Source organism: Sceloporus undulatus, chromosome 1 (assembly GCF_019175285.1).
Source record: "Sceloporus undulatus isolate JIND9_A2432 ecotype Alabama chromosome 1, SceUnd_v1.1, whole genome shotgun sequence".
Lineage (NCBI taxonomy): Eukaryota > Metazoa > Chordata > Lepidosauria > Squamata > Phrynosomatidae > Sceloporus > Sceloporus undulatus.
The window spans coordinates 90,507,531-90,524,889 of NC_056522.1; the positions used below are offsets into that span (position 1 = coordinate 90,507,531).

The 17,359-nt window shown below is 42.4% G+C and overlaps 1 protein-coding gene across 1 annotated transcript in view; it reads right to left on the bottom strand.

The window, feature by feature from the left end:
* Window positions 1–17,359, bottom strand: part of VTA1 (vesicle trafficking 1) — a 45,380-nt gene that overhangs the window by 17,163 nt on the left and 10,858 nt on the right. Inside the window, exons 3-4 of the mRNA XM_042473391.1 lie at window positions 5,702–5,829; window positions 5,147–5,222 (exon numbers count right to left, since the gene is read on the bottom strand). Coding sequence (XP_042329325.1) covers window positions 5,147–5,222; window positions 5,702–5,829 — 204 coding nt within the window. The remainder of the gene's footprint in view (window positions 1–5,146; window positions 5,223–5,701; window positions 5,830–17,359) is intronic.

Here is a 17,359-nt window from a genome sequence, read left to right on the forward strand (position 1 = left end):
TTTAACAGGAAACAGTGACAATAACAGGAACGCAGTCCATTTCTTACGGATGCTGGGTTATTTGCTCCTTGGAACATTTGTGGTCATTGGGAGGGAAAATCAAAACTTTGCCTCTTAATGGGAATCATCTGTCTTGCTTCAGAAAGGCACACTAATTGATGTTTCTGTACATATTTTCTGAGCAAATATAAAGTTCTGACTTTGCAATCTTCTAATCGCCCACTATAAATTACCTAGAAGGTATAAAGAAGAGGCTTACTAAACTATTCCTTTCTCTAGTAGGAAGTTGTTGTTGTTGTTGGTACTAGTTGATATTGTTGCTATCATCATCATCATCATCCTGCCTGCCTGCCTGCCTGCCTTTCTCCTGATATAGCCTAACAATAAATTTAAAACAGTACAAGTTAAAAACAATACAAAACCATTAAAATGTAGATACAAAGTTTAAAAAACACAATTAAAAACACTACACATTAAAATTTAAAAACTTATGAAAAACTCTATACAAACTCTAAAATCTGAATTACACAGCATTTAAAAGGCCAACTTTAGTCAGTTTGGAAAAGCCTGATGGCACAAGAATGGTTTTTACCTGTCTGTCCTAGAAAGGAGAGCAGGGATGGGGCCATCCTGAGCTCTCTAGGGAGGGAGTTCAACCAATTTCTGTGTGCTGTTTTTGTCAAGATATGTTAAGTATATTCATTGGAGGCAGGCAGTTCAATCTCAGAGCTCTAGGCGTCATTCATAAATTGAATTCATGTATCCTGCTTTGGAGATGTGAATTACTTTAACATGGGTTCCACTAATTTTATAGGCATTCCATAGCTCCCTTTGACTAGCTTCAGAATTCGCCTACACTAACACAATGGATTTTATTATTTCTGCACAAGGCTTCCAACATTTCTGGCATTCTTTTCCATCCAGGCCTCTTCATTTTGTCCATTTTTACACAATTTCTCCAATTTTATTTTCCAAAAGGGAAATGCCAGAAAATGGAATATCTTGTTTAGAATTTATCTATTCCAGCATGTCCCAGACTAAACCTCTTGCAGAACATGTGTCTGCAAGAGAAATTTATGGTAGAATTGGCACATATCTTTATTTTAATGCAGACGTTACGATGGTTTCCATTTTTTAACTTTTAAGAGGCATACTTAACTCTAATCCTGTACAGCCAAATTAAAGAGCTTTAGTTTAAATATGCTTTAATTGTATTTACTCTAGTTTGTCAAAAGCAGGGACAGGTCATGTAAAAGGCACCCAAGAAAACAGGGTTACACATACAGTGTACACGTAGTCTAAATTGCCAGCTGAATTCCTTAGAATTGCACTGATGTTGTAAGACAAATAGAATTCCCTAGGAACTAGTCCCAGTGGCAACCAAATGTTGTGAAAGGAGCCAACTTCTGGCATAAATTCTGGATTTACACAACTAACTTCTATATGTGTCTGTCATGTTATTTTTCTTTTTTAAAATTATGTATGTCATAAAGTGGATCCTTCCCAGCCGTGGGGGGTATGCTTCCATACCCCCCCCCCTGCAGTGGGAAAAAGTGCTGGAGCTGAAGCCCATATTAGTCAATGAGTGGCAACATACATGCACCCATGTCAGCATATCCATGGGTGGGTGCCACCACTGACTATTATGGGGCATGGCAATCAAATCTGTAGATGGCTAGTCGTCTGATACAGCAGGCCTTATAATTAAAGCCTTATAATTTTCTTATGCAGGAAGGCAACATTGGTTTTGGGTTTGTTATTTTATGGAGATCAGAAGTAGCTAGGAGTACTGGAACATCTCATCTTTCATTCTCATATCCTGTTGACAATGATTTGTTGGTACTAAAATATTAAAAATCAAGCTGGAGCATCATACACTGCTCTGTTTTGTTCTTCTCTTTAACCAAATGGATCTGTCCTTGTAATCAACTGCTTTTTCATACATATACTGCACTCAGTATCATGGTTGGAAATGCAGCTGCTAATCTTAGTTAGATATTGGCCACACTCCTTAATCATGTCATGATTCTGCATCATGTTCACATCATCCATTTGAAGGGAACTACTGTAATATATTTCCTTGTGGTCCAATGGACTGAGGCCTATGTTACCTCCCCTACAATTCTACATAAACACACACAAGTAGGATAATATTAAGCATAAGCTTATCTAAAACTTAACTGAAATGCCTTTTATAGTTTACATCTCATCTTTGACTACTCAGAATACATAACATGACAAATAGAGAATCCAAACAGATAACTATGAATTAACAACATGATATAAATGTGTGTTCTAAGGACATTATCACATCAATCTTGTGTCTTGTGGCAATCACATTATAAAAGGAAACATAATGTGGAAATTCCTTCCATGGAAGGCTAGCATGGCATCCTCCCTGCTTTCCTTTCACTGGCAAGCCAAAAAATTTTTATTTAAGTAAGCTTTTAATGCTTAAGCAGGGGAAGTTTCTAATATAGGTATGTTTTGTCTCTTGTATAATTTTAATCAGTTTTATAGTGTTTTAATGTTGTGTTTTTAAACTGCTTTAAAACTTTCTGTAAACATTTTAACATTTAACATTGTTATGGAAATTGTCTTGGGTCTCTGACTGGAAGAAAGGTGGCATGTAAATAAATAAAAATAACACTGACAAGTCATGAAGTTAGCCTTTTGGGAAGGAGAGGTGGAGAGAGAAGGAGAATCAGGTCCTGTCCTGCTACATGACTGCTTTAATGCCTGAACTGAAATGAAGGGACTTTTACATCCATTCAACTGCACTATAATAGGAACATTTCGAGCTATTGATAGGTTTTGCTCTTCAATAAAAAGGTGCACTACAGTAATGAATTGAATGCAGAGTAGTAGCAGGATGGACATGACATCATGTGGTAAGTATTGACCAAAAACGCTCTTATCCTGTTAAAATTCAGCGTTTTAGCTTCATGTGTTAAAGTTCATAGAGGATGTTTTGCTATCTGAATAACACCTAACTTTAGAGCAGGTCTCTTTTTATAAGATCTGTTTAATGGCACGGATCTTCCATAGATATTATCTCCTATCTAAGGAATGTTTTCTTAATTCACACTGAAAATGCAAAACAGTAATATCACAATAAGACTAAGCAATTGAATTTTTGATCATTTTGATTAATTTTGTTAAGCTTGTTAAAACCAATGCTATTTCTATTTTAAATACAGCAAGAAGCCATTCTAAGAAGTGTGCTGAATCTGGGATTAATAATAATAATAGAGTTTATTTAGATCTTCCCGCCTCTCCCAATTGGATCGAGATGGGATCACAACAGAGTTTTAAAAATATAATTAAAACATTACAATATTATTATCACACAAGTTAAAACCACAGTTAAAAACATAAAATCAATAATCATAGGGTCAGATGCTGTCGTTCCATACAGAAACAGTCTGTAATTCATAGAAGGTCAGGTGAGTATGCACGTCGAAAAAGCTCTGTCTTAACCCCCTTCTTGAAAGTTTCCAGGGATGTAGCAAGGCGGATCTCCTCTGGGAGTCCATTCCATAGTGTGGAGGCAGCTACTAAATGCTTTTTGGGAAGTAGAAACATATTTAGATGCTGGTATCTAGGGAGATGCGTTCCTGTAAGTAACTCGTGCCCAAGCCATGTAGGGCTTTAAAGGTAACAACCAATACCTTGTATTGTGCCCGGAAGCTAATTGGGAGCCAGTATAGATCTTTCAGAATATGTTATGTGGTCAAATCTCGAGGATCCGGTGACCAACCTGGCTGCCACATTTTGCACTAATTGGAGCTTCCGAACTTGATACAAGGGTAGCCCCATGTAGAGCGCATTGCAGAAATCAAGACGAGAGATTAGCAGAACATGTGCTACAGCTTCAAGGTAATTTTGGTTGAGGTAGGGTCGCAGTTGGCGTATCAACCGAAGTTGATACCAAGCACTTCTGGCCGTCGCATCTACTTGAGATGACAATCGTAGAGATGGATCCAGAAGTACTCCCAAACTGCGAACTTCATCCTTCAGAGGAAGTGTGACCCTGTCTAGGAGTGGTTGACCAATTTCCTTCCCCAGGCCTAAGGATCCTATGGCAAGTACCTCTGTTTTCACTGGATTCTGCCTGAGTTTGTTTTTCCTCATCCAGCCCATTACCGACTCAAGGCAGGGATTCAGAGGGGAGATGTCATCCTTAGTCACTGTAACAGTCGGGGACATAGAGAAGCATATTTGGGTGTCAGCATACTGATAACCCCGCACCCCATGTCTCGGGATGATCTCTCCCAGCGGTTTCATGTAAATGTTAAATAGCATGGGGGACAAGAGGCATCTTGGGAGACGCCAGATGTTAGCTCTTTTCTAGAAGAGCAACTGTCCCCCAGCCTCACCATCTGGAACCTGCCCGAGAGGTAGGATCTGAGCCACTGGAGCGCAGTACCCCCTATTAAGACTTTTTGCAATAACCAATTAGGCTGCTTTCGTGGACACCAACCCTGTTCATATTACTATAACATCTCATAACTACAGTGGTCCCTTCCTTTACATGAGGGATCTGTTCCGGATCCCCCCATGTACGGGAAATTCCATGGATGCTCAAGACCCATAAAAGATAATGGGGCTTGTGCCCATGGCAGCATGCACCATTACTTTTTCCGGTATGTGGTGCCATTTCTTCTGGCACAGCCTCCAGCATATGACGCAGGCACACTGTACTATAGTACTTTGAATCAGCAATTCCTATTCGATGAAGCAAATACTATGCCAGGATCCAAAGAATCATGGAAAAGGTTCTGTCTCTAGGGTGTGTAAGGGCTTCTGTTTCTCAAACAGTAGTCTTCAAACTATACAGTAAATTGTATTACAGTAAAAGATTTTGTAATTTTAAGCTAGGACGTCCAAAAATGTCACTGGAAAGCCTGAACCTGAGTTAAACTAGAGATGGATTTCAGCGTCTAAGAGTTTTCAATATAGAAAGACTGCAATTCAGCTAAAGTTAATTTGAGCAAATCCAACTGACACAATGGAACAAGTTAACAGAAAACCCATTGCTTTTAATGAGATTTAGTTATGACTAACTTTTGCAGGGTAAGAGACAAAAATCTGTTTCTCTGTATTCAGCTGTTAATGATACATATTACTTAACTGTGCAACTTACCTCATCTGTTAGTTCTCCAAACACAGTCAGTACATCTATTAGGAGGCTTGCAGTATAAAAAGACTTAATCATGTTTCTGGAGAGAGGAAAAACATTTTAACTTCTCAAATGTTTTTTTAAAGGCACTGCTTGCACGTTAACAGAATGTGAAATGGAATAATTTCCCCACAAGCTAAAGAGGACAATAAAAGGCTACTTCAGGGTATCTGTGTCTCTTAACTGCAAAGTTGTTGTGGATGTTCAAACCAGTAGCTTGCTAAAAGTCACTCATCTGGACTCTCTGCATTGTTTAAATAAAATAAATAAATAAAAGTTTTATTTATATACCGCGCCTTCCTTGGATCAGGGCGGTTTACATACATTATACATTATACATACAATAGGTTAAAAACAAGACAGAGCATTGTACAATAAAAATAAAAACAACAAGCCCCAAATGCCCAAGGCTAAGCTGGTGAATTTATTTTGATTAAATCGGTAGGGTTACTCTGCTTCAATTCCACATTTACCCCAATTACAAGTTCCAATATAAATTGCCTTTTCTAGGCCACTTACTTGTGAAACCGCCCAGCTCGATCTTCATTATCTGCATAAAGAAACATTTTCAAAGCATAATTCTCCACATGGGCACAACCAACTATTTCCTGAGTAACAGCTTCATTATCACCCAGCTGCTTCTTCATCTGAGAAAATACAGAGGTTCAAAAGATTATTTACATTTGCCCATAGAAACTGAGCAGCAAGGAAATACTGTATCCTAGATTTCTAGCTCTCATACCTCTTGCTTTGAGTTTCCTTCAGAGACAAAGCACCTGCTATACTCAAAACCGTTACTGCATGTCTGTACACTGGGGCAGGGGGTGCCAAGAGAATGAGGTTAGCCTACACATTCCTTTCCTGTCAACTGTGGTGCTCTTGTTATGACTCATGCTATGGCAATGGATAGTAAGAATCTTCTGGTTTGAGGGGAGCTCCCACTGATGGCTTGTTAAAAGTAAATTGTTCCTGAAACTGGGCCCTTGCCTTCTTGTGCAATCTAGCTAGATTCGTGACATTACCTGAACAGCTTTGTCTACAATAAGTATCATCATTTTGGTCTTCAATACAATTTACAAGCCACTTACTGTCTGGATCATTGTCAAGTGTTAAAGGTGTAAATTGTGTGGGAAATTTAAATGTTTTCCTAGAAAGGTCCTGGAATTCAACAACTGTACTTCACTTCTTTAAAAAAATCATGGTAGCATTGGGAAAGGTTTTGTCAGAAAGTGCAAAAACACAAAAGGAGCATGTACAACAGAAGAAAAAATGGTTGTGTGGGATGGTGACCTTATCAAAGTACTGTTCATAATTCTATACTGCGTTTTTTGTGGGGAGGAGACCCGTCCCCAATGCTGTTTTAGTTATTTACTTTACTTACTTCCTTAAAAAAAGATGAAGTAAAAAAACATTCTCATTCTTCAAAAAATAAATACATACAGTACTATGTTACTTAGCTAGAGTAGTATAGCTAGAGTAAGTCATCACAGTCGGGATTCTAGCAGTTCTAGCACTTTTGCCCTCTTGTGTGCCTTCAAGTCATTTCTGGCATGGTCTCCTGAGATGAACTTATCACAGGGTTTTCTTCTTCTTCTCCTAAGATTTGGCTCAGAGGTGGTTTTTTTTGCTTTGTCTTCCTCTGTGGTTTAGAGACATTGACTTGTACAATGTCACTACTCAGTGAGTTTCCATGGCTAATGGGGATTTTAACCCTAGGCCTCAAGAGTCATAGACCATGTTAAAACCATACAACTACTTTGCTGCCTATCTCACACCTTAATTAGCACCTATATAGAATCAAGATTTTCTAACTCGTAACTTTTTTTGGTAACCACTGAAGGTCACCAAGCTATAGAAGTTTCTTCCTGTGAAACAGCTTGGAGCATTTAATATAAGATGAACGAATCTGAATGAAAACCCCTCGTTCAACCTACTGACTCTTGATCACTTCCGGAAGATTTTCTCTGCTTCTTGAGTCAAGCAGTGTCCTCATAAACCAATCATCCGAGCCTCTTTTCATGTTGATGTACGGTCCAGAAAGCCTCAGGTTTCCTATAAATCAGCAAGTAAATACACTTACAGTTACAACAGGTGGATTTAAGCACCTGAATAGACTTACTGTTGGCATTTAGGGAAAATTCTAGTTTAGCTTACAAAACAAAAACAAAGGATTTGGACCTTCTCTTATATTCTGTGTTGTTGCCAAAAACTAAGAAAATATGAGAATGGCAGTCTATTTCTAACACCAAGTATGGCCCTGTGCAGACTGGCCTAAAGGCTGGTTTGGAGGTGGGGTCGGGGCATAGCGTCCATATGATGGCATGCCTGCCTCCGCCCCTAAGACGGTGTGACACATCACACACACCCGCATGCCATGTGGCATTCCTCTGGCGCTGGCTTCATGATGCAGCACTGAAGAGAGCACCGTAAAGCCGTAGTCCGCGCGTCTACCACTTTTTGCGGCTCCTTTTTCACGACCTGGGAAGGCCAGATCAGGGGCCATGGCACGTGGCTGCCACAGCCCCGATCTGGCTACATAGTTTCATACGTTAACTAAATAGAGGCCCTGTAATACTGAGGACTGACAGTAGAGGGGTCAAGTTCAGATGAAAATCTGATACTTCTTGGAATATCAACATTTAATTTGAATACAATACATTCCATTCCTACCCATATCTTCTCTATCAGTTTTCTCCCCGCATCCAGGATTTCTTCTAACAATCTGATATCTATCCATGTCTTCCTTCTTCGCAGCTTCTCTTTTCTTGCCCTATGGAACGAGCTAAAGTTGCTACGGTTCATGATTTATTATTTCTCTCCAGACATTTTCACCTCCTTGCTCTTACCCAAACCTGGCTTCTTGCTCGCCCATGGTACTGTACTTCTTCAGCTGCCCACTCCTTTGGAGGACCTCCTTTTCTCCAGGAGGTAGGGGTGAGGTGGAGTGAATTTTTCATACTTAGCTCATTCCAGTTTTCATTTTTTTTCTTCCACCAACCAACAGTTTATCTTCTTTTGAGGCCAATGATATGAGATTCTTTCACCTCGGTGCCTGCAGTCGTTGTCATTTAATGTCCTATCTGGCCCATTCAACTTTTATTTCTGATTTGATTCTTGGTTGATTTTCCTTTCTCTCAGATGATATTCCCATTGTTATTATGGGTGATTTAATATTCAGGTGGATGATTCCAAAAATCCCCATGCTATCTTTTTTCTTTTCTTCTTTGACTTTTTTCTGGGTTTCAAGCTTAATACCTGATACTTTGGCCACTGTTTGATTTTGTTCTTATTAAGTATTGTTTCTCCTATATCTTATTTGAATTTTCTTTGATCTCATCTTTTTTCTTTTGCTCTTGCTCATAGTCCCACCCCTCAGTACTCTGTTGCTCGCTCCTTTTGAAAGCTTCATTCTGTTAATCCTGAGGGCTAATCACAAGCATTGGGTCTCTTCCTGTTTTCCTTCAACTCTATTAGTTCCTTGGTCTTAGCTATTTCTTTACCCAAATGTAACTTCAAACTTCAATAGGTATATGCATATGTATGCTGTAAACCGCGTTTGATCGTAGAGGAAAAGCGGTATAACAAATAAATCATATTATTATTATTATTATTATTATTATTAATTATTTATAACTCTTGATAGTTTCGCCCTTTGTTTGTCAACACAGTATGGTGTTCCTTGGCCTATGGCCCGGCCTCCCCAGGTGCCTGATGTTGGGGAATGCCCAAGCAAGAGGGCCTCGGAAGGCTGGCTTCGACTCTGAGGGAAACCTCCCCCCACCCCCGATTCTCAGCTGGCTCTTCTCGGGAGATGGATTTGGGAAGAGAGGCAGTGGTGCTAGAAAAAGAAGAGGAGGAAGAAGAATAAGATGGGAAGGTAGCAAAGCAGGAGGAAGAAGAAAGAGGAAGATGGAGAGGGAACTGGGAAGGGGGATGAGGTCCCCCTCAGTTTGGTGCCATGCTACTGCTTGCTACATCGCCTCACACTGCTCTGGCCACCGACCACAGCCCAGGAATCTGCCACCGCTGGCCGCAAACCACCTCGTGACATGGTTTCCCTGAAAAAGGGCATGCCATGGTGGGTCAGGGGTCCCTTCTCCTCCCCCACCAGGTTTTCCTGGGATAAAGTGACTTGGGGCCCTCCAAGCATCTGCCAACCCTTTCCCGCGTCCCTGGACAGCACTTCTCTCCTGATTCCAGGGCTGTGCAGATGAGGCACCCCAGGCAACAGCAGGAAACCCTTGATGGCCACTTTCTTCATCCCCCACTTCATCCGCCTTTTTCTTTCTTGCTGTTCCATGACCGGGGAACCTTCCTCTCCCAGGAATCCTGCTGGGCTGGTCACCACACCCTTTTTTGAGACTTGAGCATCCGCCATGGATTTGGTATCCATGTGAGGGTCTGGAACGGATACCCTTGGATAGTTACTAAAAATTGAAACTTATCTGTTCTGATATTGCTGCGCCTTCTTCATTACCCACATATCAAATGTTTGTTTCGTCTAACGTTCCCCTCAATGTTTTGGTATGCTGAACTGTTGATGTTTCACATCTGTTCTACTTGCTTTCTAGATCTTGTTCCTTTGGCTTCTGTAATCACTGCTGCCCCGGGATCTCCCACCTCTGTCTCCATAGTATTAATGTCCCCCTTTCTGGCTTATTTCCTTCGAACATAAACTGCGATCATTTCTCTATTTTAGAGCCTTCACTTGATCCATCTTCTAAGTATCATCCTGTTTTCAACGACTGCGCTTTTTTCTCAAAAGCTTAGGAACATGTTACTTATATATATTGCTTTGACTGACTTCGTGTATTTCTGGAATGGATCCTTTTCAGTCTGGATTTTGCTCTCACTCTGCAGAGAGAGTTCTTACAAAGACCGCAGATGATCTCCTTCACGCCAAGTCAAAAGGCCTATAGCAGTCCTTACCTACCTTGATCTCCCTCAGCCTTTGACACAGCTGATCGTGCTCTTTTGGGGGAGCACTTCACAACCTAGGGTTTACCTTAGTCAAGTCCTCAGTTGTGTTCTCATCTATCTCTAAGGCTGTCCATTCATGTGGTAACACTGGAGGACATGGGTCTTCTTCTGTTTCTTTCGAGGTGAAGTTCCACAAGGTTCTGTTCGTTTGCGCCCTTTGTTTGTTTCCTCCGCGTATATATACTCTCTTTGGGCATTTTAGTTTGTACGGTGTTTCAATATCATTTTTATTCTGATAACTACTCAGATGTATTTCTCCAGAATGCTCTTTGACGTTGAATATCATCTTACAGTCATGTCTTTCAGTATCTCACAGCATGAATGCTTCATTGTCACCGAGACTTAACATGGCAAAGACAGACCTACTATAATTTTCCTCTAGAATTGTCTTTATAATATACATTCCTCTTTCATCACTACTACTACTAATAGGTTCCCATTTATCCTTGACTTTATTTTTTTACTAGAGAATGGAATAGAATCACGAACTGTTACTTTTTCACAGATATTACTAGTCACAGTTTGGAACTGTGACTGGCTTGCAGGCAAAACTGTGATTTTCAGTGACGTGATCATTCTGTTACTGAGCTCCAAACTGGATTTTCACAGAACTGCTACTTTTTTCGTGAATGTGATTCATGTCTGCTACGCGAGCCTCCAAACTGTGAACTGCTACTTTTTCTGTGGCTGTGATTCATTCTGTTTACTGACTGCTCAAACTGTGATTTTCACAGAACTGCTACTTACTTTTCAGTGACTGGTGATTCCATTCTGCTACGAGCTCCAAACTATGATTTTCACAGAACTGCTACTTTTTGCAGTGACTGTGCTGCAATCCACACGCAGAAATAATCAGTTTGGCACCACTTTAAATGCCATGGCTCAGTGCTGTGGAATTATGGAAAGTGTAGTTTTGTGAGTGAGACATAGGCTTCCCTGTCAACAAGTTCTGGTGCCACAACAAACTACAAATCCCAGAATCCGTGGGATGGGCCATGGCACTGAAAGTGGATTGAAACGGATGATTTATATTTCTGCAGTGTGGATGCAGCCACACATTCTGCTCTTGAGCTCCCAAACTGTGATTTTCACAGAACGGCTACTTTTTTCAGTGACTGTGATTCATTCTGCTACTGAGCTCGCAAACTGTGAACTGCTACTTTTTCTGTAACTGTGATTCATTCTGCTACTCTGAGCCTCCAAACTGTGAACTGCTAACTTTTCTGTGACTGTGATTCATTCTGTTACGAGCTCCAAAATAGTGTACAGAGCACAGAAATCAAGTTTTGAAATCACAGGTATTTAAAATCACAGTAACAGTTTTCACTGATATCTGTAAATCACAGTTATGTTATTCCATGCTCCTGTGTTTACTCTTGTTTTTGTTTTTCACATGGAGGATGTAACAAAGTAATGTCAACTTTTTTCTTTATAACACTGCCAAAATCAGACCTTATTTTTTCCTCCTGACTCCTCGGTAAGACCTCATTTCATGTCCTGGTAATTTCCTTCCTGCCTTGATTATTGTAATCTTCTGTTGACTGGTCTTTGATTATCTTACTTAGTCCTCTGGTTTCCATCAACATTCTGCTGCTAAGATTATCTTTCTGGCCTGTCGTTTTGCGCATGTTTCCCACGTTGATATCACTTCACGGGTTACCCATATCTCAGTTAAGCGTCTTGTTAACTTTCAAAGCCCTACACAACCTAGCTCCCCCACCATCTTTCACAGCACTTATTTTACCATCTTGCTCAAGATCTGAATTCTAAGAACTCTAGGCTTCTCACCCAAGGGTTTCCTCCTCTTTGGCGGCTCATTCTTGTGTTGTTCAGTTTCATAATCCTAGAATGCTTCCATGAATGGATAGCAAGACTGCGTTTCCCTCATATTTGGAAACTCAATTAAAACTTCTGTGTTTTTCAAAGCTTTGGAATCTTTAGGCCCCTACAGATGGGCGTAAAGTACGTCCTGGGACGTACTAGGGTTAGGGAAAGTGCTGCCTTATGCACGCACCTAACCCGCAATACAATCCCCAGGCGTACAAAATGTCAGCGCCCGTTCCATACGGGGGCCGCCATTCGACGCTCACGAATACACCGCCTCCAAACGGGCGGCGCGGATTGTGACTTCTTTTGCTCTGCACGAGGGCGAATAGAAACGCCCTTTCCGCGGTGCTAGAAGGTAGCCGAAAGGAGGCTCCGAACGGAGCTCCTCCCGCGGAGTTTGTATTGTGGTTTGTGTGTGCGGGCGCAGCCTTAGATGGCTGCGCCAGCGACACAAGGGAAAAGGGGCTGAGCGGGCCCCTTTCTACCTCCCCGCCCGCCACCCCGGGGAGTCCTTGGGGCTTGAAGCCCAAGGACACCCCTTTCCAGGCCGGGGGAAGCAGCCTGGAAAGTGGCGGATCAGGCTTGGAGGCTGCCGTTCTGGCAGCTAAGGCCCACGATCCGGCGAGGAAAGGACGCCTACAGGCCGCCCCAAAGGGGCAGTCTGTAACACCCGTTAGTTTAGATTTTTTTTATAATCTTGTATATTTTAATTAATGTGTTTTTGACAGTTTTGCTTTATTATGTTGTATTTTAACTAGATAATCTGTTACAATTGGATTGCAGACCTTACATTTTTTATTATTTCTATCTTCTTTTCTTGCGCTCTCTTTCTGTATAAAGTTTAGATTGTAGGTCTTTGGCAGGACCCCTTTTCCTTGTAAAGTGCCCCATAATCAATGGTGCTATAAAATAACCGCTAACAACAACAACAAAGCTTCTTGGGTTGGTTAAAGTGGACAGACCATTGTTACAAACACCCTCCAATCCTTGATACAATTGGGCATAGAAACCAAAACTTGTTATTTGTGTCTAAGTGACCATATGCCCCTATTTAGATTTTTCAATAAATGAATGGATAGGGAAGTCTGCACAGCTGTCCAAAGCCCTATAATAAATCCAATTATTCTGAAGTAAGCAAGTTCAGGTGAAGTCTAATCAGCTTTTTTATATGGATGAAACACATTTCAAAAGATCCATATACATAATGTGAGCTCAAAAATATTTTTATTAGATCAGATCCAGCATGATGTAATGGTTTTTGAATCCGGTACTCAAATCCGTGTTCAGCCATGGAAACCCAATGAATGGCCTTCGGCAGGTCACACTATCTCAACCCCAAAAGAAAGGGATAGGCAAGACACTCTGAGCAAATCTTACCAAGAAAATCCCCTCGATAGGTTCACACCTTAAGGCTGCCATAAATTGAAAACGACTTGAAGGCGCACAACAAGATCTGAATTATCCTTATACTTGCATCCCCCCTCACCATATCATGTTGGCTTTGAGGATAAGCAGCTTACACAGGTCTTGGAATCTCACACAGCTCCCACCACTCTTCCTCATAGATTGGAGGGCCATTCCTGCCATCCCATTTCTTTGCATAAGGCCTAAACATGCTGTGAGGCATTGCAACATTGCCCCACATACTCAGAGTCAGTAATGGGCTGGAATGAGGGAAAACCGACTCAAACTGAATCCAGAGAAAACGGAGGTACTAGTGAGAGTTCTCCTGGTCCAGGAATGGCGGTGTTTCCACCTGTCCTGAACGGTTCACGCTCCCTGTGAAGGACTCCGTGCGCAGTCTGGGGGTGCTTCTGACTCGTCGCTTCACCTACTGCTCAGTGAATGCGACGGTCAAGACCCTGTTATCAGCGTTCGGTGATTGACAGGTTCCCAGCTGCGCCCATACCTGGCCCAGAGGGACCTAGAAAACTGTTGTACATGCTCTGTAACTTCGAGACTGGATTTCTGCAATGTACTCTACATGGGGCAACCCTTATACCAAACTCGAAGCTGCAGAGGGTGCAGAATAGGGCACCCCGGCTGGTCACTGGCGCTCCCAGGGCCAGCCATATAAACCGGTTCTAAAAGATCTCCATGGCTGCCCATTCGCTTCCGAGCTCAATAAAGGTGTTGGTAATTACCTATAAAGCCCTAAATGGCTTGGGCCCAGGAATCCTAAAGGACCCGCCTCTCTCCCCGTACATCCGCCTCGCACCTCAGAAGTCTGGCACAGCTACTGAAGGGTGTCTGGGGCTAGGTTAGCCTCCACCACCGGAGACATTTTTCCATAGCTGCCCCAGCCCTTTGGAACCGCGCTGCCCACAGAGCTCCGCTCGTCTACTACACTGGGCCCAATTTAGAAGGATCTAAAACCTCCTATTCCACAGCATTCCCCGAATAATATCCTGTGGGCCTCCCTCTCTTTCGCGTGGCCAAGAGGTTGGGCTGGGGCTTTTTTGCTGTTTATTGATTTAATCTGTGTATTAAATTGACTTGTCAATTGTTTTAATCTGTTGTAAGCCGCCCTGATCGTATGAGAAGGGCGGCATATAAAAAAAATTTTTATTTATTATTTTATTCTTGGATCAACAAGGCACTTTTAAATCAGACCAAAATATGGGGAAAGGTCTTACTGGACTCCCATTTTAATCAATACAAAGGGGTCATTTATAACCAATACAAAGAAGGCTACAAGGTACCTTTGTTTGAATACAGAGCAGAATGGGTATGGGGTAAAAATTTAGACTCAATCCCAAAAAGGCAAAACTCTGTAACAACCTGTTTGGCATGCCTGTACCCTCTCTCTGACAGAACAAGTGTATAGTTTGGAACTGTTCTTGGAGGCCAAATTGCTGCCTTGGCCAGAGCAGAATGCTCTTTCTCAGCTTTGAGTAGCACACCAGCTAGGCCCTTTATTAGGGAGGACAGAACCAACACAGAGGTTTACAATTAGTTAGTACTGCAGTGTACTCTTTGCTAGAGGAGCATGTTTAGTCTGGAGAAGACAAGGTTAAGAGGTAGCATAATAGCCTTATTAAAATATCTGAGAGAGGGTGTAATATTGAGGATGAGCAAGCTTGTTTTCTGTGTGCTCCAAATTAGAAATGGAGCAACAAATTCAAGCTACAGAAAAGAGATTCCACCTCAACATTAGGCAGAATGTCTTGACAGTAAGAGCTGTTTGACAATGGAACACACTCCCTGACAGTGTGTGAAGTCTCCTTCTGTGGAGGTTTTAACGAGGCTGGATGGCAATTTAAAGAGAGTGCTTTGATTGTGTATTCCTCCATGGCAGCGGGGCTGGACTGATAGCCCTTGTGCTCTCTTCCAACCTATGATTTGAGCCTGCTTGAAATTTATACACCCCCAGCAGAGGTTCCAACTGCATGGTCCTACACCCTGTGAGACAAATTGAAGCACACAAAAGGCCTTTCTCTGGTACAGGCATACTGATATAGAATCCCTTCCAAAGGACAGAACAGACTGGTTCCATCCTTTTCAAGCTTCCAGTGGGCAGGTAAGTCCATTTAATTTCTCATGGCCTTTGGCTTTAAACCAGGGGAGGGGGGGCGGCTCTTTTTAAATTGTCTGTAGTTTAGGCTTTTCTTAAGACAATGTTTTAGCATGGTTTCAAATGTGTTCTAATGAGCATTTAATGTTAAACCATTTACCTCTTGTAATACGCTCAATGCATGAACTGAAGTGAAAGATAGATACTTCAAATAAATAAAATAAAATCAGTGTTACCACCTCCGTGGTACCCGGGTACAAAATAATCGTTCCGGCGGCGCCCTTCGTAACCCGAAATCTTCGAAAGCCGAAAAAGCCATAGGCGCTAGCGCTGGAAGCCGCGATTTGGTGGCGAAAAAGCGCCGAAAAGCACCAAAATTTTTTTCGAAGCCAAAAAAAAAAAAAAAAAAAAAAAAAAAAAACCGTAAACCCGGAACAGTTTTTTTTCCTATAGAATTTTCGTATCCCGAAATTTCGTAACGCGGTGCTTCGTATCCCGGGGTACACTGTAGGTTAACTGGGGGCTCCATGTGCAATAAGCCATGCTTTACCCATCCTGGTTTAAATGCTGCCTATGAACTGGGAATCAAACCAAGGTCCAAAATGCACTGCAAAATAATCCAGTTTGAGACTGTCTTTAACTCCCCTGGCTCAGTAACTAAGGAATCTCGGGAATGTTAGTTATTTTGGCATCAGAACTCTCTGACAGAAAATACTAAATGTCTCACAAACAGTTTTCAGAATTCCTTAGCATGAACCAGGCAGTTAAAGTGGTCTCAAAGATGGATTATTCTGCAGTGCATTTTGGACCCAACATTTTTTCCTTCTCTTTCCCTAGCAAGCACGTTTTTCTCAAATAGTGGGGCCGCCCCCCAGGGGGGGCGCGAGGCTCCATAAAGGGGGGCGCGAGGTTCTTGCTGTTCAGGCTGGCCTGGCCAATGGCTGGACAGCCTGGCTCCTGCTGCAGGACCTGCCCCAGCCCAGTCTTCCCCATTGGCCAGCCAGCCTGAAGAGAGGAGACTGCCTCTCTTTCGAGCCTCGCGCGGGCCCAAGGCTGGAGCCTGGAGAGGGCTTTGAAAATTGCAGGCAAGCTGCTTACCTCTTTTTCCCCCTGTTCTCTTCCTCTTTCCCCTCCTCCTCCTCTATTCTGTTTCTCCCTCTTTCTCTCCCGACCTCCTCTTCCGCCTATTTTCTTCCCCTCTTTCTCTTCCTCTTCCCCTCCTCCTCCCCTCTTCCTTTTCTTCCCGTTCCTCCTCCTCTGTTTATTTTTTTTCCTATTCTTCTTCTTCTTCTCCTTGTCTTCTTTTTCCCTTTCCTTCTTTTTGCTCCACCCTCCCCCTCCCCTCCTCTGTTGTTGTTGTTGTTGTGTGCCCAACTCCCCCCTTGGCCCAGGCCTGCATTTCCCAACAAGAGGGAAGGCAGGACTTGTAGGGGCCATGAGGGGGGCTGAGGGGGAGGCAAAAGGGAGCCCAGGAGGGAGCCCATCACGCTGCATCCACACTGGAGAAGTAACCCAGTTTGGCTGGCAATGCTTTAAATCTTTTCTGACTCAAGGCTATGGAATTCTGGGAGCTGGAGTATGTCAGAATTTCTGGCTTATGGCAACCCTGTGGGAAACCCTCCAGGAGAATGCCTGTTCTGTTTCAAATGCTAAGCGTGCTTGTGAGTGGGACATGTAGTTTGCCGGCACAAGAGGCCGCCTGTTCTGTTTCAAATGCTAAGCGTGCTTGTGAGTGGGACATGTAGTTTGCGGGCACAAGAGGCTGCCTGTTCTGTTTCAAATGCTAAGCGTGTTTGTGAGTGGGACATGATACTATTTACAGTCGCGTGGGGGGCGCGAAATGTTTTCTTCTTCCT